Below are 13767 nucleotides of genomic sequence, written 5' to 3'. Positions count from 1 at the left end.
TGCCTATAAATTTCTTTCTCTTCATACCTTGTGTGCTCCCCATCATGGGGACCCCAGCTGCCATTAAAGGACGAAGATTGAACAATGTTGATAGGGGTTTGGACCAAAAGAGGAAAAGAAATTGGGCATTCCAAGTAGAAGGCGCAGCATGAAATAAGCACGGGGTGGAAAATTAGAGGGCACAGTATATAGACAGATCTGGCTGGGGTGGATTTGAGTGAGCAATAACAGTAGCAGAGACTTGTGCTTACCATGTGCCTATCCCTCTGCTAAGGACTTCATGCGGAAATAGAGGCAGAGAGGCGAATGAAGTGACTTGCCCAAGATCACACAGAGGCGACAGAGTCAGAGTCAGGATTTGAACTCAGGCCCGTCTTTACCCTCAGACCTCAGTGTGTGAAGGCTACATTCTGGGAGGCGTTGAAGGACAGGAGAAGCTTTTGGATTCCAGGCAGTTGCAGGAAGCAGGAAATCATTAAAATATTTTTGAGTGGGGAGCAAGGATTGGCCTTTGAGGGCAGGCAGCTTGGGTTTGGGGTGCTGCCAAGAACAGATCAGGATTTCTTGGAGAGTGCAAGGCCCTGGATCTCTGGCCGGCATTCTTGTTTTTGTCATTCTCATGCTGTGGCCAGCCTCCACCCCAGTGCGGAGCCAAGCAGGGCTCCTCAGGAACTGCACGATCATTCCAGTCAGGGTAATTTCCTGCCTCTCAGCCTCTCCTGCCCACTTCTTGGCTGAGAAGGGAGAGAGAAGGAGGCCAGAGACACCAAAACAGGCAAAAAGGCCTGTCTTGAGGATTCCTCAGTCCCCCAGGGCCCAGAGTGTGCCATGTTCCCCAAGAGTGCTGAGTGGGGACAGAAACCAGGGCTGAGGGAGTCTAGAGGCTGAAGAACTCCTGGGAAGAGGACCCCAGATGCTCTGGGGTAGGGCAGAAACTGGTATTAAGGGTGGGCCACTGCCTTGCCCTGTCCCTTAGGTGACTTCCTTAGCCAGGAGCATTAGTATTGTCACAGCTGAGGGAAGATGCTCTGGGGCCTGCACCAGGCTAGCCCTCCTTCCTGGGCTGGGTGTCACTGTAGCACTGGCAGGAACCCCAGCCTTTCCATCAGAAACAAGGCTTGGGCTCTGTCTCAGCCTGTCAACTCCTGTGGGAACTGGGGCAAAGGGCTTCAGCTCCCTGGGCCTTGATGTCCTCACCTACCCAGGGTGAGGCTCGTTGGCTTTGTTTCATTTCTTTTTGTCTAGGCTGACTTGGGGTACTTCTGGATGCCACAGGTGGAGCTCAGAGGCCCTCTTAGCACCCTTTTGTCCTTTATGAAACTCCGTGGGAAGGATTTCTGTGTATCATGCTCTGTGCCTGATCATGGGATTGCAGAAGTAATTGGGCTGGGCTGCCATTCTCCATGGACCCACAGTTCAGTGCGAGAGGGAGGCTAGTGAGGAGGGCAGCAAGCGCCAGGCCTGAGGCAGCAGCAGAGGGTTACATGACCGAGGCATGAAGGGAGAAATGGCTGATGGAGAAGAGTTGGTGAAGTGAGCGAGGCAGAGGGAAAAGCACAGTTAAAGGTCTGGGAGCTCATGGGAACCTGCCCTGTCTTGGGAGTGGTTAAAAATCAAGTTGGAGGCCAGGCATGGTGGCTCACACCTGTAATCTCAGCACTTTGGGAGGCCAGGGCACGCGGATCACCTGAGGTCGGGAGTTCAAGACCAGCCTGAGCAACATGGAGAAACCGTCTCTACTAAAAAAATACAAAATTAGCCGGGCATGGTGTTGGGCGCCTGTAATGCCAGCTACTCAGGAGGCTGAGGCAGGAGAATCACTGGAACCCGGGAGGCAGAGGTTGCAGTGAGCCGAGATTGTGCCACTGCTCTCCAGCCTGGGCCACAAGAGTGAAATTCCATCTCTAAAAAATATATATATATGACCGGGCACGGGTGGCTTACGCCTGTAATCCCAGCACTTTGGGAGGCCAAGGCAGGTGGATCACCTGAGGTTAGGAGTTCGAAACCAGCCTGACCAATATAGTGAAACCCTGTCTCTACTAAAAATACAAAAAAAAGTTAGCTGGGCATGGTGTCAGGCACCTGTAGTCCCAGCTACTCGGGAGGCTGAGGCAGGAGAATCGCTTGAACCCAGGAGGTGGAGGCTGCAGTGAGCCGAGATTGTGCCACCGCACTCCAGCCTGGCAACAGAGCAAAACTCCATCTCAAAAAAAAAATCAAGTTGGATTCCTTTGCCAGCCTCAGACTTGGGATGGACAGAGGGTATGGAGCATCCTTCAGAAGAGGACCTGGGATCACCCTGAGTCACCAGGCCTCATGAGTGGCCAGTTTGGGCTCACTGCAGAAAAAAATGGGAGGTAGTGAGGCCCCATAACAGGCTTGTTGAGGAAGCAGCTTACATACTTCATTCATTACAAGATATAATGATGTTTAAGATGGGACAGGTTCCTGCTGTCACAGGTCTTCTATTCTAGCAGGGGGTATAGTTAATAAGTAAACAGGCTGGGCGCAGTGGCTCACGCCTGTAATCCCAGCACTTTAGGAGGCCGAGGTGGGCGGATCACGAGGTCAGGAGATTGAGACTGTCCTGACCAACATGGTGAAACCCCGCCTCTACTAAAATACAAAAAAATTAGCTGAGCGTAGTGGCAGGCATCTGTAGTCCCAGCTACTCGGGAGGCTGAGGCAGGGGAATTGCTTGAACCCGGGAGGCGGAGGTTGCAGTGAGCCCAGATCGTGCCACCGCACTCCAGCCTAGTGACAGAGCGAGACTCCATCTCAAAAAACTAAATGAATTTTTAAGAAAGTAAACAAATAACTTGATAATTTCAGGTCGTGATAGGTGCTGTAAGAAAGACAAGACAGGCCGGGCGCAGTGGCTTATGCTTGTAATCCCAGCACTTTGGGAAGCCGAGGTGGGCAGATCACGAGGTCAGGAGATCGAGACCACGGTGAAACCCCGTCTCTACTAAAAATACAAAAAATTAGCCGGGCGTGGTGGCAGGCGCCTGTAGTCCCAGCTACTCGGAGAGGCCAAGGCAGGAGGATGGCGTGAACCTGGGAAGCGGAGTTTGCAGTGAGCTGAGATTGCACCACTGCACTCCAGCCTGGGCAACAGAGCGAGACTGCGTCTCAAAAAAAAAAAAAAAGACAAGACAGTAATGTGATAGAGTGACTGGGATTGGGGCAGCAGAGGTGGGCAGTGACTTCAGATTAAGGGTTTAGGGTAGGCCTCAGAGGAGGTGACTCTTGAGATGAGACTTGAGGGAGCCAACCGCTGAGATCAAGAAGGTAAGAAGAAAGAGCAAGTCCAGAAGTCCTGAGGCTGGAACAACCTTGAGTGTTTCAGGAACAAAGGGGAGTTTGGGAGGAGGCAAAGGCTAGAGAGGCATGAACCAAGTGGTGGGTTGTGGGAGAGGAGCAGGGGCCAGGTCCTGCATGGCCTTTTAGGCATGTGGAAGCATTTGTATTTTGTTCCCACTATGAAGGGAAGTCACAGGGATTTGAGCAGGAGTCAAGCTCGGTCAGATGTGCATTTTTAGAAGGATCTTTATGGCTGTTGTGAGGGGCTTGGACTGTAGGAGGCAAGAGTGAAGGCAGGAAACCAGTGAGGAGGCTGTGGCAGTAATTCCTGCCAGGAGTGCTGGTGGCTTGAGCCAGCGGAACTGGAGAAATTCAGGAAAGTGGCTGGCAGCTTGCTGATGGGTTGGGTGTTGGAGGTAAGAGAATGAGGTATATCTGGTAGGCAGTTACCCTTGGACCCCAGGTCCCTTCCTCTTGGCAGGTTATGGGGCCAAACTGTCATCCTGGCACTGATGGCAGGGGTTGGTCTCCTGTGGTTGGGTCCCCAGGTCTAATCTTTTGCTTTTCTCCCACTCTGGCCAGGTCTCCCCTGCCAAATCCACCCTAGCCCACTGAAGCGCTCCATGTCGCTCATCCCTACAAGCCCCCAGGTCCCTGGTGAGTGGCCGAGTCCAGAGGAGCTTGGGGCCCGGGCTGCTTTTACCACGCCCGATCACGCACCTCTCTCGCCCCAGAGCAGCGTGGCCTCCTCTGGCAGTGAGCAGACAGAGGAGCAGGGCTCCAGCCGGAACACTTTCCAGGAGGATGGCAGTGGCATGAAAGGTACATTGGGGACAGCAGCACCAGGACCCTTTTCCAGGGGCTTCTGCAGAGCTTAGAGGACAGAAAGGAGCTTGTAGCTGACACCTGCTTACCCCTCTGAGGAGGGGACATGTCTGAGGGGAGTAGGTAGTCCCTGCTTTTAGGGCTCAAGACTAAGCAGAGAGACCCCACATCTACCCTAACAAGTTCTGGTCTGACTGGGGAGGAGCCCCCAGTCTTCACACACCCCAGTCTGACAAGGAAGCCGGGACACAGCTAACTGATGGAACAGAGGTTCCAGCAAGAGTTTTGGAGCAATCAGTGAGGTCATTCTGGTACACATCCAGCCGAGTAGCTTAGAAGGGTCAGATGGCCTTCCCAGGGAAGGCTACCTGAGAGGGTCTGGCTAGGCAGATGAAGAAGGAGCTGATGGAACCTTAGCTCCCCCTAACCCCCTCCCAATTTTTTGCATCTTTTGAGGCTTCCTGTGGGTTTATCCCCACAACTTTTCCTTTACCCTGGTAATCTAGGCCAAACTCCTGACCTTTCACTCTCCCTCCTTTGCCAAAGATGTGCCCTCATGGCTCAAGAGCCTCCGCTTGCACAAGTATGCAGCCCTCTTCTCACAGATGAGCTACGAGGAGATGATGACACTGACTGAGCAGCACCTGGAGTCTCAGGTGAAGCCAAAGGGACCATCAGGGAGGTGCTGGGGGCAGCGCTAGTTTGGCATCCTTGCAGCCCAAGCCTCCTCTGTCTCCTTGATCTCTATTTGGGTGCCCCCAAATATCTCAGCCTCGCATCTCTAGCTTCCTGTCCCCTTCTGCCCTTATCACAGAATGTCACCAAAGGTGCCCGCCACAAGATAGCCCTGAGCATCCAGAAGCTGCGTGAGAGACAGAGCGTCCTCAAGTCCCTAGAGAAGGTGAGGACCTGGTTTCTGCATCTTCAAGGCCAGCCAGCCACTTGGTGGTACCAGTAGACCAAAGGCCCTGAGTTGGCCTCCAGACTCCTCGGATCTGGCCTCCAAAAGCCCCAGCCCTAGGGACCCAGATTTCAGGGACCACATGCAAGCTGGCATCAAAAGGCTCACTTGCTGGTGGCTAAGAGGCTCCCCTCCCTGTCTTTCCTGCTTTGTGGTTCCAGGATCTCTGTCTTTTGACTCTACACCTTCTCTCCCCTTTTGCTTTTCCATTTCTTACTGGTCTTTCTGGTAGAGCAGAGTGTCTCTGTCTGTACAATCTCTCTTTCCATTTGATTGTTTCTAAACTCATTTTCCTTCCACATCTGATTCCATTTCCTTGCCGCTGCCTTCTGTTTGTATTTTTCCCTGCTCAGTGTCTAGGTCTGAATCTCTGATTCTATCCTTGTTGGGTCCTTGAGACTCCAACATTAGACTGGCTTTTCGTGAGTTCTGTGGGACTTCACCTTAATGGGAAAGAGGAAATGTGTACCTGTATGTTTGTGGGCTTGCAGTACCCTCACATGCCTTCTCTATGTGTTGGAACCCAGGGTCCTACCCAGCCTTCTGCAAGCCCTGTCTGACTCTCTGTGTAGATATTGCGTCCCTCGTTGTAGGGTCTGCATGTGACCCCAGGCTGTGTCCTCCCATCCAGGATGTGCTGGAAGGCGGGAACCTACGAAACGCTCTGCAGGAGCTGCAGCAGATCATCATCACTCCCATCAAGGCCTACAGTGTCCTCCAGGCCACCGTGGCTGCCGCCGCCACCACCCCTACTGCCAAGGATGGGGCCCCGGGGGAACCACCGCTGTCAGGTGCTGAGCCTCCCCTAGCCCACCCTGGCACAGACAAGGGCACCGAGGCCAAGGACCCTCCAGCTGTGGAGAACTACCCACCTCCACCAGCTCCAGCTCCCGCTGATGGCAGTGAGCCTGCCCCGGCTCCCGTCGCCGACGGAGACATCCCCAGCCAGTTTACACGGGTGATGGGCAAAGGTGAGACCAGCCACAGCCTAGCAGAAAATCCTGAGGCAGAAAGCCAAGTGAACCCAAGCACCAGGGATCAAATCCAAGTTAGATGGTGGGAGCAGGGCTTTGTAAAGCCTACTGGAGACTGGAACAGTACGGAGAGTAGCCGAGACAGGGTGACAAGGCCCCTTGCCCTTGGGCATGTCTGAGCTGATGGTGGATAATAGTCCTTCCCCTCAAAGCATCTCCAGGCTGAGCAGAAATGGGGCAGTGTGTCAGAAGAAATTCCATGTAGTAAAGGGTGAGCAATTGAGGGGAGTCCATTGATTTCTCTCAGAGGGGACCGAAGTCCAGGGGATGGGGATGGTGAAATTTATCACAGCTTCAGCGTTTCCTAAAGCAGCATGATACAGCAGACTTTACACTTGGATCCAGATCAGTCTAGATCTGGATCTGGACCTGGGGCAAGTGACTCAACTCTGAGCTTTAGGTTTCTAAGGCTAAAAATGTGTGTAGTGACAAGATTGTGTCAGGCACTATGTTGTATATCCTCATGATAACCTAAATACCATGGCTAGCACTTAATAGTTGATACTCATCCAGCCTGAGTCTCCTGTTCTTGTGTACGAGCCAGCTGGAGGCTGGAACATGGCAGAGGGCATACTAGGGGCTAACCTCCTGCCCTTTCTCATGTCCCCCAGTGTGCACCCAACTGCTGGTGTCCCGACCAGACGAGGAGAACATCACCAGTTACCTCCAGCTCATCGAAAAGTGCCTGACTCATGAGGTAAGACCTTCCCTAGCATACTCAAAAAGGGAAAGATGGCCAGGTGTGGTGGCTCACGCCTGTAGTCCCAGCACTTTGGCCGCCGAGGTGGGCGGATCATGAGGTCAGGAGATCGAGACCATCCTGGCTAACACAGTGAAACCCAGTCTTTACTAAAAATACAAAACATTAGCCGAGCATGGTGGCAGGTGCCTGCAGTCCCAGCTACGCGGGAGGCTGAGGCAGGAGAATGGCGTGAACCCAGGAGGTGGAGCTTGCAGTGAGCCGAGATCGTGCCACTGCACTCCAGTCTGGGCGACAGAGTGAGGGAAAGGCTGCCCCATCATTCTCAAGACCATTGTGTTGTATGTGGCCCACAGGGCCTTACCTGACGTGGCACATGCCAGCCCTTCCAGTCTTGTATCTTACCAGTGTTGGCTTTAGAGGCTTCTTCTCAGAACCCTTGTACACACTCTTCCTCTCTCTCTCTTTTTTTTTTTTTTTTTTAAATAGAGACGAGGTCTCACACTGTTGCCCTGGCTGGTTTTGAACTGACCTCAAGTGATCCTCCCACCTCAGCCTCCCAAAGTGCTGAGATTACAGGCGTGACGATTTTCTTTTTTAGAGATGGAGCATTGCTTTATTGCCTAGGCTGATCTCGAACTCCTGGCCTCAAGTGATCCCCCTGCCCTGGCCTCCCAAAGTACTGGGATTATAGGCATGAGCAACCACGCCCAGCCCGTACATACTCTTTATCAGGAACAGTACCCCTTCCTCCTCCTCACCCCTCAGCTCTCAGTTCAAACATTTATACCTCAGGGACACCTTTACCAACCCCTCATTTTTATTTAAGTTTCTTTTGCTTCCTGTTCTTCTCCCTCAGGGAGGGATAATTTGTCACAGTTATCATTATGTATGTATCTTTCCCTCACAACCAGACTATAAGCTCTCTGGGCATGGTCATCTCTGCATCCCAGAATTGCCTGGCACAGGCACAGAGTAGATGAGCAATGAATCTTTTTTTTGGAAACAGAGTCTCGCTCTGTTGCCCAGGCTGGAGTGCAATGGCGCAGTCTCGGCTCACTGCAACCTCTGCCTACCAGGTTCAAGTGATTCTCCTGCCTCAGCCTCCCAAGTAGCTAGGATTACAGGCACGCACTACCATGCCTGGCTAATTTTTGTACTTTTAGTAGAGGTGGGGTTTCACCATGTTGTCCAGGCTGGTCTCGAACTCCTGACCTCAAGTGATCCACCCGCCTCAGCCTCCCAAAGTGCTGGGATTACAGCATGAGCCACCATGCCCAGCCAGGCAATAAATATTTGAACAAATGAATGGAAGACTGGAAGGGAGGTCTGAAGGAAACATCACCCTCTCTACTTCACCCGTGCCCTGCCAATTCTAGGCTTTCACGGAAACGCAGAAGAAACGGCTGCTATCCTGGAAACAGCAAGTGCTGAAGCTCCTCCGGACATTCCCGCGCAAAGCCGCACTAGAGATGCAGAACTACCGGCAGCAGAAAGGGTAGGCGGGTGGCCAGGTTACAGGGACCTGCCCTCCATAGGCCTTTGCTGGTTAGCAGATCGTGCTTAGAGGGGCGATTGTGTTCTGGGCTGAGAATCTAGTTTTACTCAGTCACTGGGTGACTTTCCCAGAAGAAAATTTCCCACTAGAATAGGATGCTGAGCTGAAAAACAACACATGTCCCATGAGCAGGCCCCTCGTATGTACCTTGCTCCTCACCTGTATGCAGAGGTGAGGAGACAGAAATGTCTCCCTTGAGAACTGAAGTTTGGAGAACTGTTTTGAGTGGACAGTGAGGAAACCCTTGTATATGTCCCATCTCCTTCCAGAGGGTACCCTTGGGGCAGATGGGGACAGAATGTGTGATGGAGGTTTATGTTCTCTCCTACCACTTGGGGTTGTTGGGGAAGGTGAGGAAGGGGTGGACAGATAGGCCCCATCTATGTAAATTAACACCCTGCCTTCTGCTCTCTCACAGCTGGGCATTCGGCTCCAACTCGCTCCCCATAGCTGGCTCTGTGGGGATGGGAGTGGCCCGGCGTACCCAGCGGCAGTTCCCAATGCCTCCCCGGGCCCTCCCACCCGGCCGGATGGGCCTCCTGAGCCCCTCGGGCATTGGGGGTGTCTCCCCTCGACATGCCCTCACCAGCCCCAGCCTTGGAGGCCAGGGCCGACAGGTAAGCTGGCTGGAAGCAGGGGCCCGGCCTCCTGGGGTTGGGGTGGCAGTACCTGGGATGTCTATGTCTGTATACTCTGTGTCTGGACCCAGCTTAGAGGTGGCGGGGGTGGGAGTGGGAGAAGGCCTGTACCACCTCCACCACTCTTGGGTCTCGGCCTCTTCCGCACTCACTGCTTTCTCTCTTCTGGGACCTGTGTAGAACCTGTGGTTTGCCAACCCTGGAGGCAGCAACAGCATGCCCAGTCAGAGCCGCAGCTCTGTGCAGCGCACCCACTCGCTCCCGGTCCACTCGTCACCCCAGGCCATTCTCATGTTCCCTCCAGGTGAGGTGCCCCACCCTTGGGACTCTGCCTGGCCAACATCCTCAGCTGACCTTTCTCTTTTCTCCTGGGTCTCATGTCTACTGTTCTTCCAGACTGCCTGGGCACCTCTCCCCATACCTCACACCACTCTGCACCCATCTCCCCTAATTGTAGGGGGTTGTTTTCCTCCTCTGCTTCAATTTTATCTCTCAGGTCTTGCCCCCACCCCTCTGAATCGTCATCTCTCACCCCTTACTCCCACCCCATCTCATGTTTCCCACCCTATGTCATAATCTTAGTGTCTGTGTTGGTCTCCGTCATCATCTCTTTCTTTACAGGATCATTGAATACTCGATTTAGAAGGGGTTGAGGGGATGGGACAGTTAAAGTGTGAGATTTCTGTGGAGGGGAGTCCTGCCCATCAGCCTACTGGCATTCTTTCAGACGCCAGGTGACCACACAGGAACCAGTGGACTTCATCTCTTAGAACAGGTGTTTGAAGTGAGAGGGCTGTTTTGACCTCTGCTTACAGACCATCCTGGAGATGGGAGAGCAGAAGTTGGGCCAAATGCGGGCACAGTAACTTACCCCTGTAATTTCAGCACTTTTGGGAAGCTGAGGCAAGTAGATCAGTTTGAGACCAGCCTGGACAACATGGCAAAACCCCATCTCTACAAAAAAAAAACACAGAAATTATCTGGGCGTGGTGGCACACACCTGTAGTCCCAGCTACTCGGGAGGCTGGGGCAGGAGGATCGCTTGAGCCCAGGAGGTCAATGCTGTAGTGAACAGAGATCGTGCCCACTGCACTGCAGCCAAGGTGACAGTGAGACCCCATCTCAAAAAGACGTTGGGCCAAGTGGGCAAAAGGAAGATTAGAGATTTGCTAACCACAGGTCCCTGCCCTGCTCAACAAGTGAGGGGTTGACTCCTCCACATGGTGCTGGGCACCGGGGCTGCAGAGACAGATAAGGCTCGTCTGGAATGGGCTGACTCGAGAGAGAGCATGGATTTGCAGAATTCATGTCATAAACTTCCAAGTCAGTCAGGAGTCTTACTTGATGAGGTTGTGTGGACAGCCATCTGTTGAGGCCAGGGGAACCCATCCATCATGTTCACCCTAGCACAGGGCTTGACACACAGTAGGCATCTATAAATGATGTTGAACAAGCAGGTGGATGAACTGCAGGAATGAACAAGAACCATTCTCTTTACTAGTATCCTGTGTCCCAGGCTTTGTTAGACAGCTCTCCTGCACTGATTGACTCCTCTCAACTGTATGTGTAAGGATGCTGATGTTATTCATCAGTCAGCAATCTGAGACAGAAAGGTCTTGCCCAAGTTCAAAAAAAAAATTTTTTTTTTTTTTAAGGAGAGACAATTGGGTGATCTGATACAACATGAGCTCAGGGTTCGGAGGGAACAGTGATGAGAGGTGAGGGTGGAGATGGGAGCTGGGTCGACTAAACCCAGGTAAACAGCTCGGACTTTGTCCTGATGGCAGTGAGGAGTCAGGGAAGGGTTTAAGCAGTGTAGTGGGGGAGGTCAGTTCTGCCCAGGGAGGTCGGTGGTTTCCCAGATGCCTGAATAGGAGGCCCTTTTGAGAAGTGTGGTTTGAGGACAGGTCCCATGGTGGTTGTCCTACTTTGCCCCCACCTGCCCGGCCTGCCTGGATTGAATCCTGCCTAGAGGAGCAGGTCCAAGTGGGGACAGGAAGGGTTTTGATTTAGCTTTTGCACCAAGTACAGAGCAGGTCTTCAATCAGGGAGCCTTGGGGGCTGCCCAATGTCCAGGACAGATGCCCAGACTGTGCTCAAGACAGTAGGCAGTCTGTGTCCAGAGTAGTCACAGCAGGCTGTGTGTGGCCTCCAGGAGCTCCTTCAGTTTCAATTCCACTGTCTGCAAGTCAGGCTTTTTCTGTATCGCCAAGCCTCTGCCATTGCCATTGTCTCCTCTGCCTGTGGTGTGACACGCTCGCCTCTCTCCCTGTCCACCTCCTTCCCTTCCTCCCTCTCCCCCTCCATCTCTTTTGCTCCCTTCTTATACCAGCATCCTTTGTCATTCCAGCTCTCTTCACCCGAGTCCAGTCGGTCCTTACCACCCCCATTCTCCTCTCTCCCACCCAGACTGCCCAGTTCCTGGGCCTGACCTGGAGATCAATCCCACTCTGGAGTCTCTGTGTCTGAGCATGACAGAACACGCCTTGGGTGGTGAGCATTTCCTCTTTCCCTGACCCAGCTCCCACCTACCCAGCGTCTCTGCCTCTGATCTGAGCAACTCAGAGTCATCCTGAGGGGTCCCCAGGGGAGGCCAGACTCCAGGGAGGGCCTGACCGGGATGACAGGCTACCTGAGTGCCTTTTCTTGGGCCTCCCTCCAGCTCCTGATCTTCCTCCCTTCCTCCCTTTCTTACCACAGATGGGACAGACAAAACCTCCACCATCTGACGGGACCCACAGCCCAGCGCACCCATAGGCTCCCTGGGCGGCGGGCGGGGGCCAACCCCCAACGGGCTTCTCCGCAACAGCGAGAGGGTGGGCTGGCTCAGCTATATATTCTAATATTTTTATACTCTCTCACCCTCTTAACTTTTGTTTAACATTGGCACATGCCTTGCTCACTCCCAGGCCCGTCGAGGGATCTCTGCTGAGGCCTGGGGAGTTGGGGGCAGCCAGGATAAAGGAGGCAGGGACTGGCCAGACTGCCTGCCTCTCTCCTTTCCTTCCTCATCCCCACCTGGTCCCATCCCTCCCCTGCCTCCTCCAGACCGCTGACCACCTGCCTCTCCCCAAGGGAGCAGACTCCCCAGAGACAAACTGACCGCTACCTTGTGGAGCCTGCTCAGAAACATTTGACATTTGGGGTGACGCAAAGGGCAGAGAACCTGCCCTCCAGAATGTTACTGAGAGGAGCTGGGGAGAAGGAAGGAGAGCAAGGAGAGGAAGCTCTCTCTCCTCTCCCTGCTTCCCCTTCACCGTTCCCCACATTCTCCAAGGACAGGAGCCACCTTCCTCTCTCTCACCTCCCCTGGCCCTGTTCACCAGAGGTTCTCTATGATTAATTTCTTAGGCCTATTTAAGATACATATTTATATAGTTCTTAACGGTTTTTCTCTGATCATTTCCTCTCGTTTTTAGAATCCCCAGGTCTCTCTCTCAGCCAAGACAGTGGCAGGGGGAGCCTGAACTTTATGAGGGGAGAGGGCAGAGCCCCCTCCTCCAGACCCCCAAGCTCTAACCCATTTTCCTCCAGCCCTGGCTCCCCAGATGAAGAGGTTGGAGGTGGGCAGCCAGGGTGGCCAGTGAGGTCAGGAAGTCTGTTGCCTTAACGTCCCCTTCCCCACGAACACACACCCTTCTCCGCTTCCAGGTCTGGTTGGTGAGACTTGGGAGTCAGGAATAAGGGAAAGGGGATTGTTTGGTTTTTGGGTTTTCCCTAAGCCCCTCCCTTTTCTTTCAGCCTTTCTCCTCCCCCCGTTATGTCATGACCTCACTTAAGTGGAACACTATATCATAACTCGGAGATTCGTCCCAGCCCCAGAGTCTGACAGACTGTCTGGTCCCTATTCCTAATGAGGGGTTGTGTTGGGGCCCAGGTGGAGGGAAGGGATTTGGGGGTTCAGACTGCGGGGAAGCCAGGGTCTCCCTCTTCAACGCCCTCCTCCCCCTCAACCCACCTTCCCCACTGGGACATTCTCAAGCTTTTCACACCGAAAAGGAAAAAAAATGTTATTTTTAGATACATTTTATGAATAACTTTTGTTATGAATATGGCTGGTAACCATTGTGTATGTTATTAAAGATACAAAATGTTGGGAAAAAAACAAAAAAACCAAAAAAAAAAAAAATTTTAAAACCACCACCCTCCCTGCACTATCACCCCATTCCCCAGACCTTCTTACCCCCACCCTCCTGGTCTGTGGACCTCCCTCTGCTCTGAGCCCAGGGAGGGGGAAGAAGCCAGGGGGTAGGGTGGCCCTGGGAACCTGGCTCTGGGTCCCCACTTCCTCTCCCAGTGCCGGGCTGGGTGGGGTGTCAGGTTTATTTATGTACCTCTTGCACACTCATCAACCTATGCAAGTCCCCCACCCCGGCCCTCCATGTTTCTGTGCCTTTGCTCATCCCCTCAATCTCCCAGGGCTTCTCCAGTCCCCCTCCCACTAGCTGCAGGAAGTGGGATGGACGGGCCACCTCATTTGGAATCAGCAGGGTGTCCCTCTCATGGGACCCTCCCCTCTCCCCAGCCTGTCCTGTCTTGTTCACTCTCCATCAGGGTGAGCTGACTGTGCCTGGCACTGGGAGGTGGTGAGGGACACCGTCTCACACACATAGGGAGGCAAGAGCTGCCCCCCACCCCACCTGACAGCAGAGTGTGCAGGACGCAGGCGGCCCCACTCTGATGGGCAGGTCCCTGACCCTCTCCTGCTCCAGCCCCCTCCCCAGGCCCTCCTCTATGATTTCGCC

General features: G+C 53.5%; 1 protein-coding gene across 11 annotated transcripts in view; it reads left to right on the top strand.

Annotated features, from left to right (window-relative positions):
* Positions 1-13767, top strand: part of SAMD4B (sterile alpha motif domain containing 4B) — a 51796-nt gene that overhangs the window by 29997 nt on the left and 8032 nt on the right. For 4 of the 11 annotated variants that reach the window (XM_032172967.2, XM_032172966.2, XM_058426145.1 and 1 more), the window contains 10 exons: positions 3889-4128; positions 4678-4787; positions 4946-5032; positions 5724-6063; positions 6738-6823; positions 8206-8324; positions 8803-9001; positions 9203-9326; positions 11432-11515; positions 11723-12402. In XM_032172967.2, coding sequence (XP_032028858.1) covers positions 3889-4128; positions 4678-4787; positions 4946-5032; positions 5724-6063; positions 6738-6823; positions 8206-8324; positions 8803-9001; positions 9203-9326; positions 11432-11515; positions 11723-11751 — 1418 coding nt within the window. In that variant the 3' untranslated portion in view covers positions 11752-12402. Of the gene's footprint in view, positions 1-3888; positions 4129-4677; positions 4788-4945; positions 5033-5723; positions 6064-6737; positions 6824-8205; positions 8325-8802; positions 9002-9202; positions 9327-11431; positions 11516-11722; positions 12403-13767 lie in introns of those variants that run through there. The other 7 variants (XR_009209210.1, XR_009209208.1, XR_009209209.1 and 4 more) reach the window with 2 other exon arrangements.

This window comes from Hylobates moloch, unplaced genomic scaffold, assembly GCF_009828535.3.
Source record: "Hylobates moloch isolate HMO894 unplaced genomic scaffold, HMol_V3 SCAFFOLD_13, whole genome shotgun sequence".
Lineage (NCBI taxonomy): Eukaryota > Metazoa > Chordata > Mammalia > Primates > Hylobatidae > Hylobates > Hylobates moloch.
This window is presented reverse-complemented; position numbering and strand designations above follow the sequence as displayed.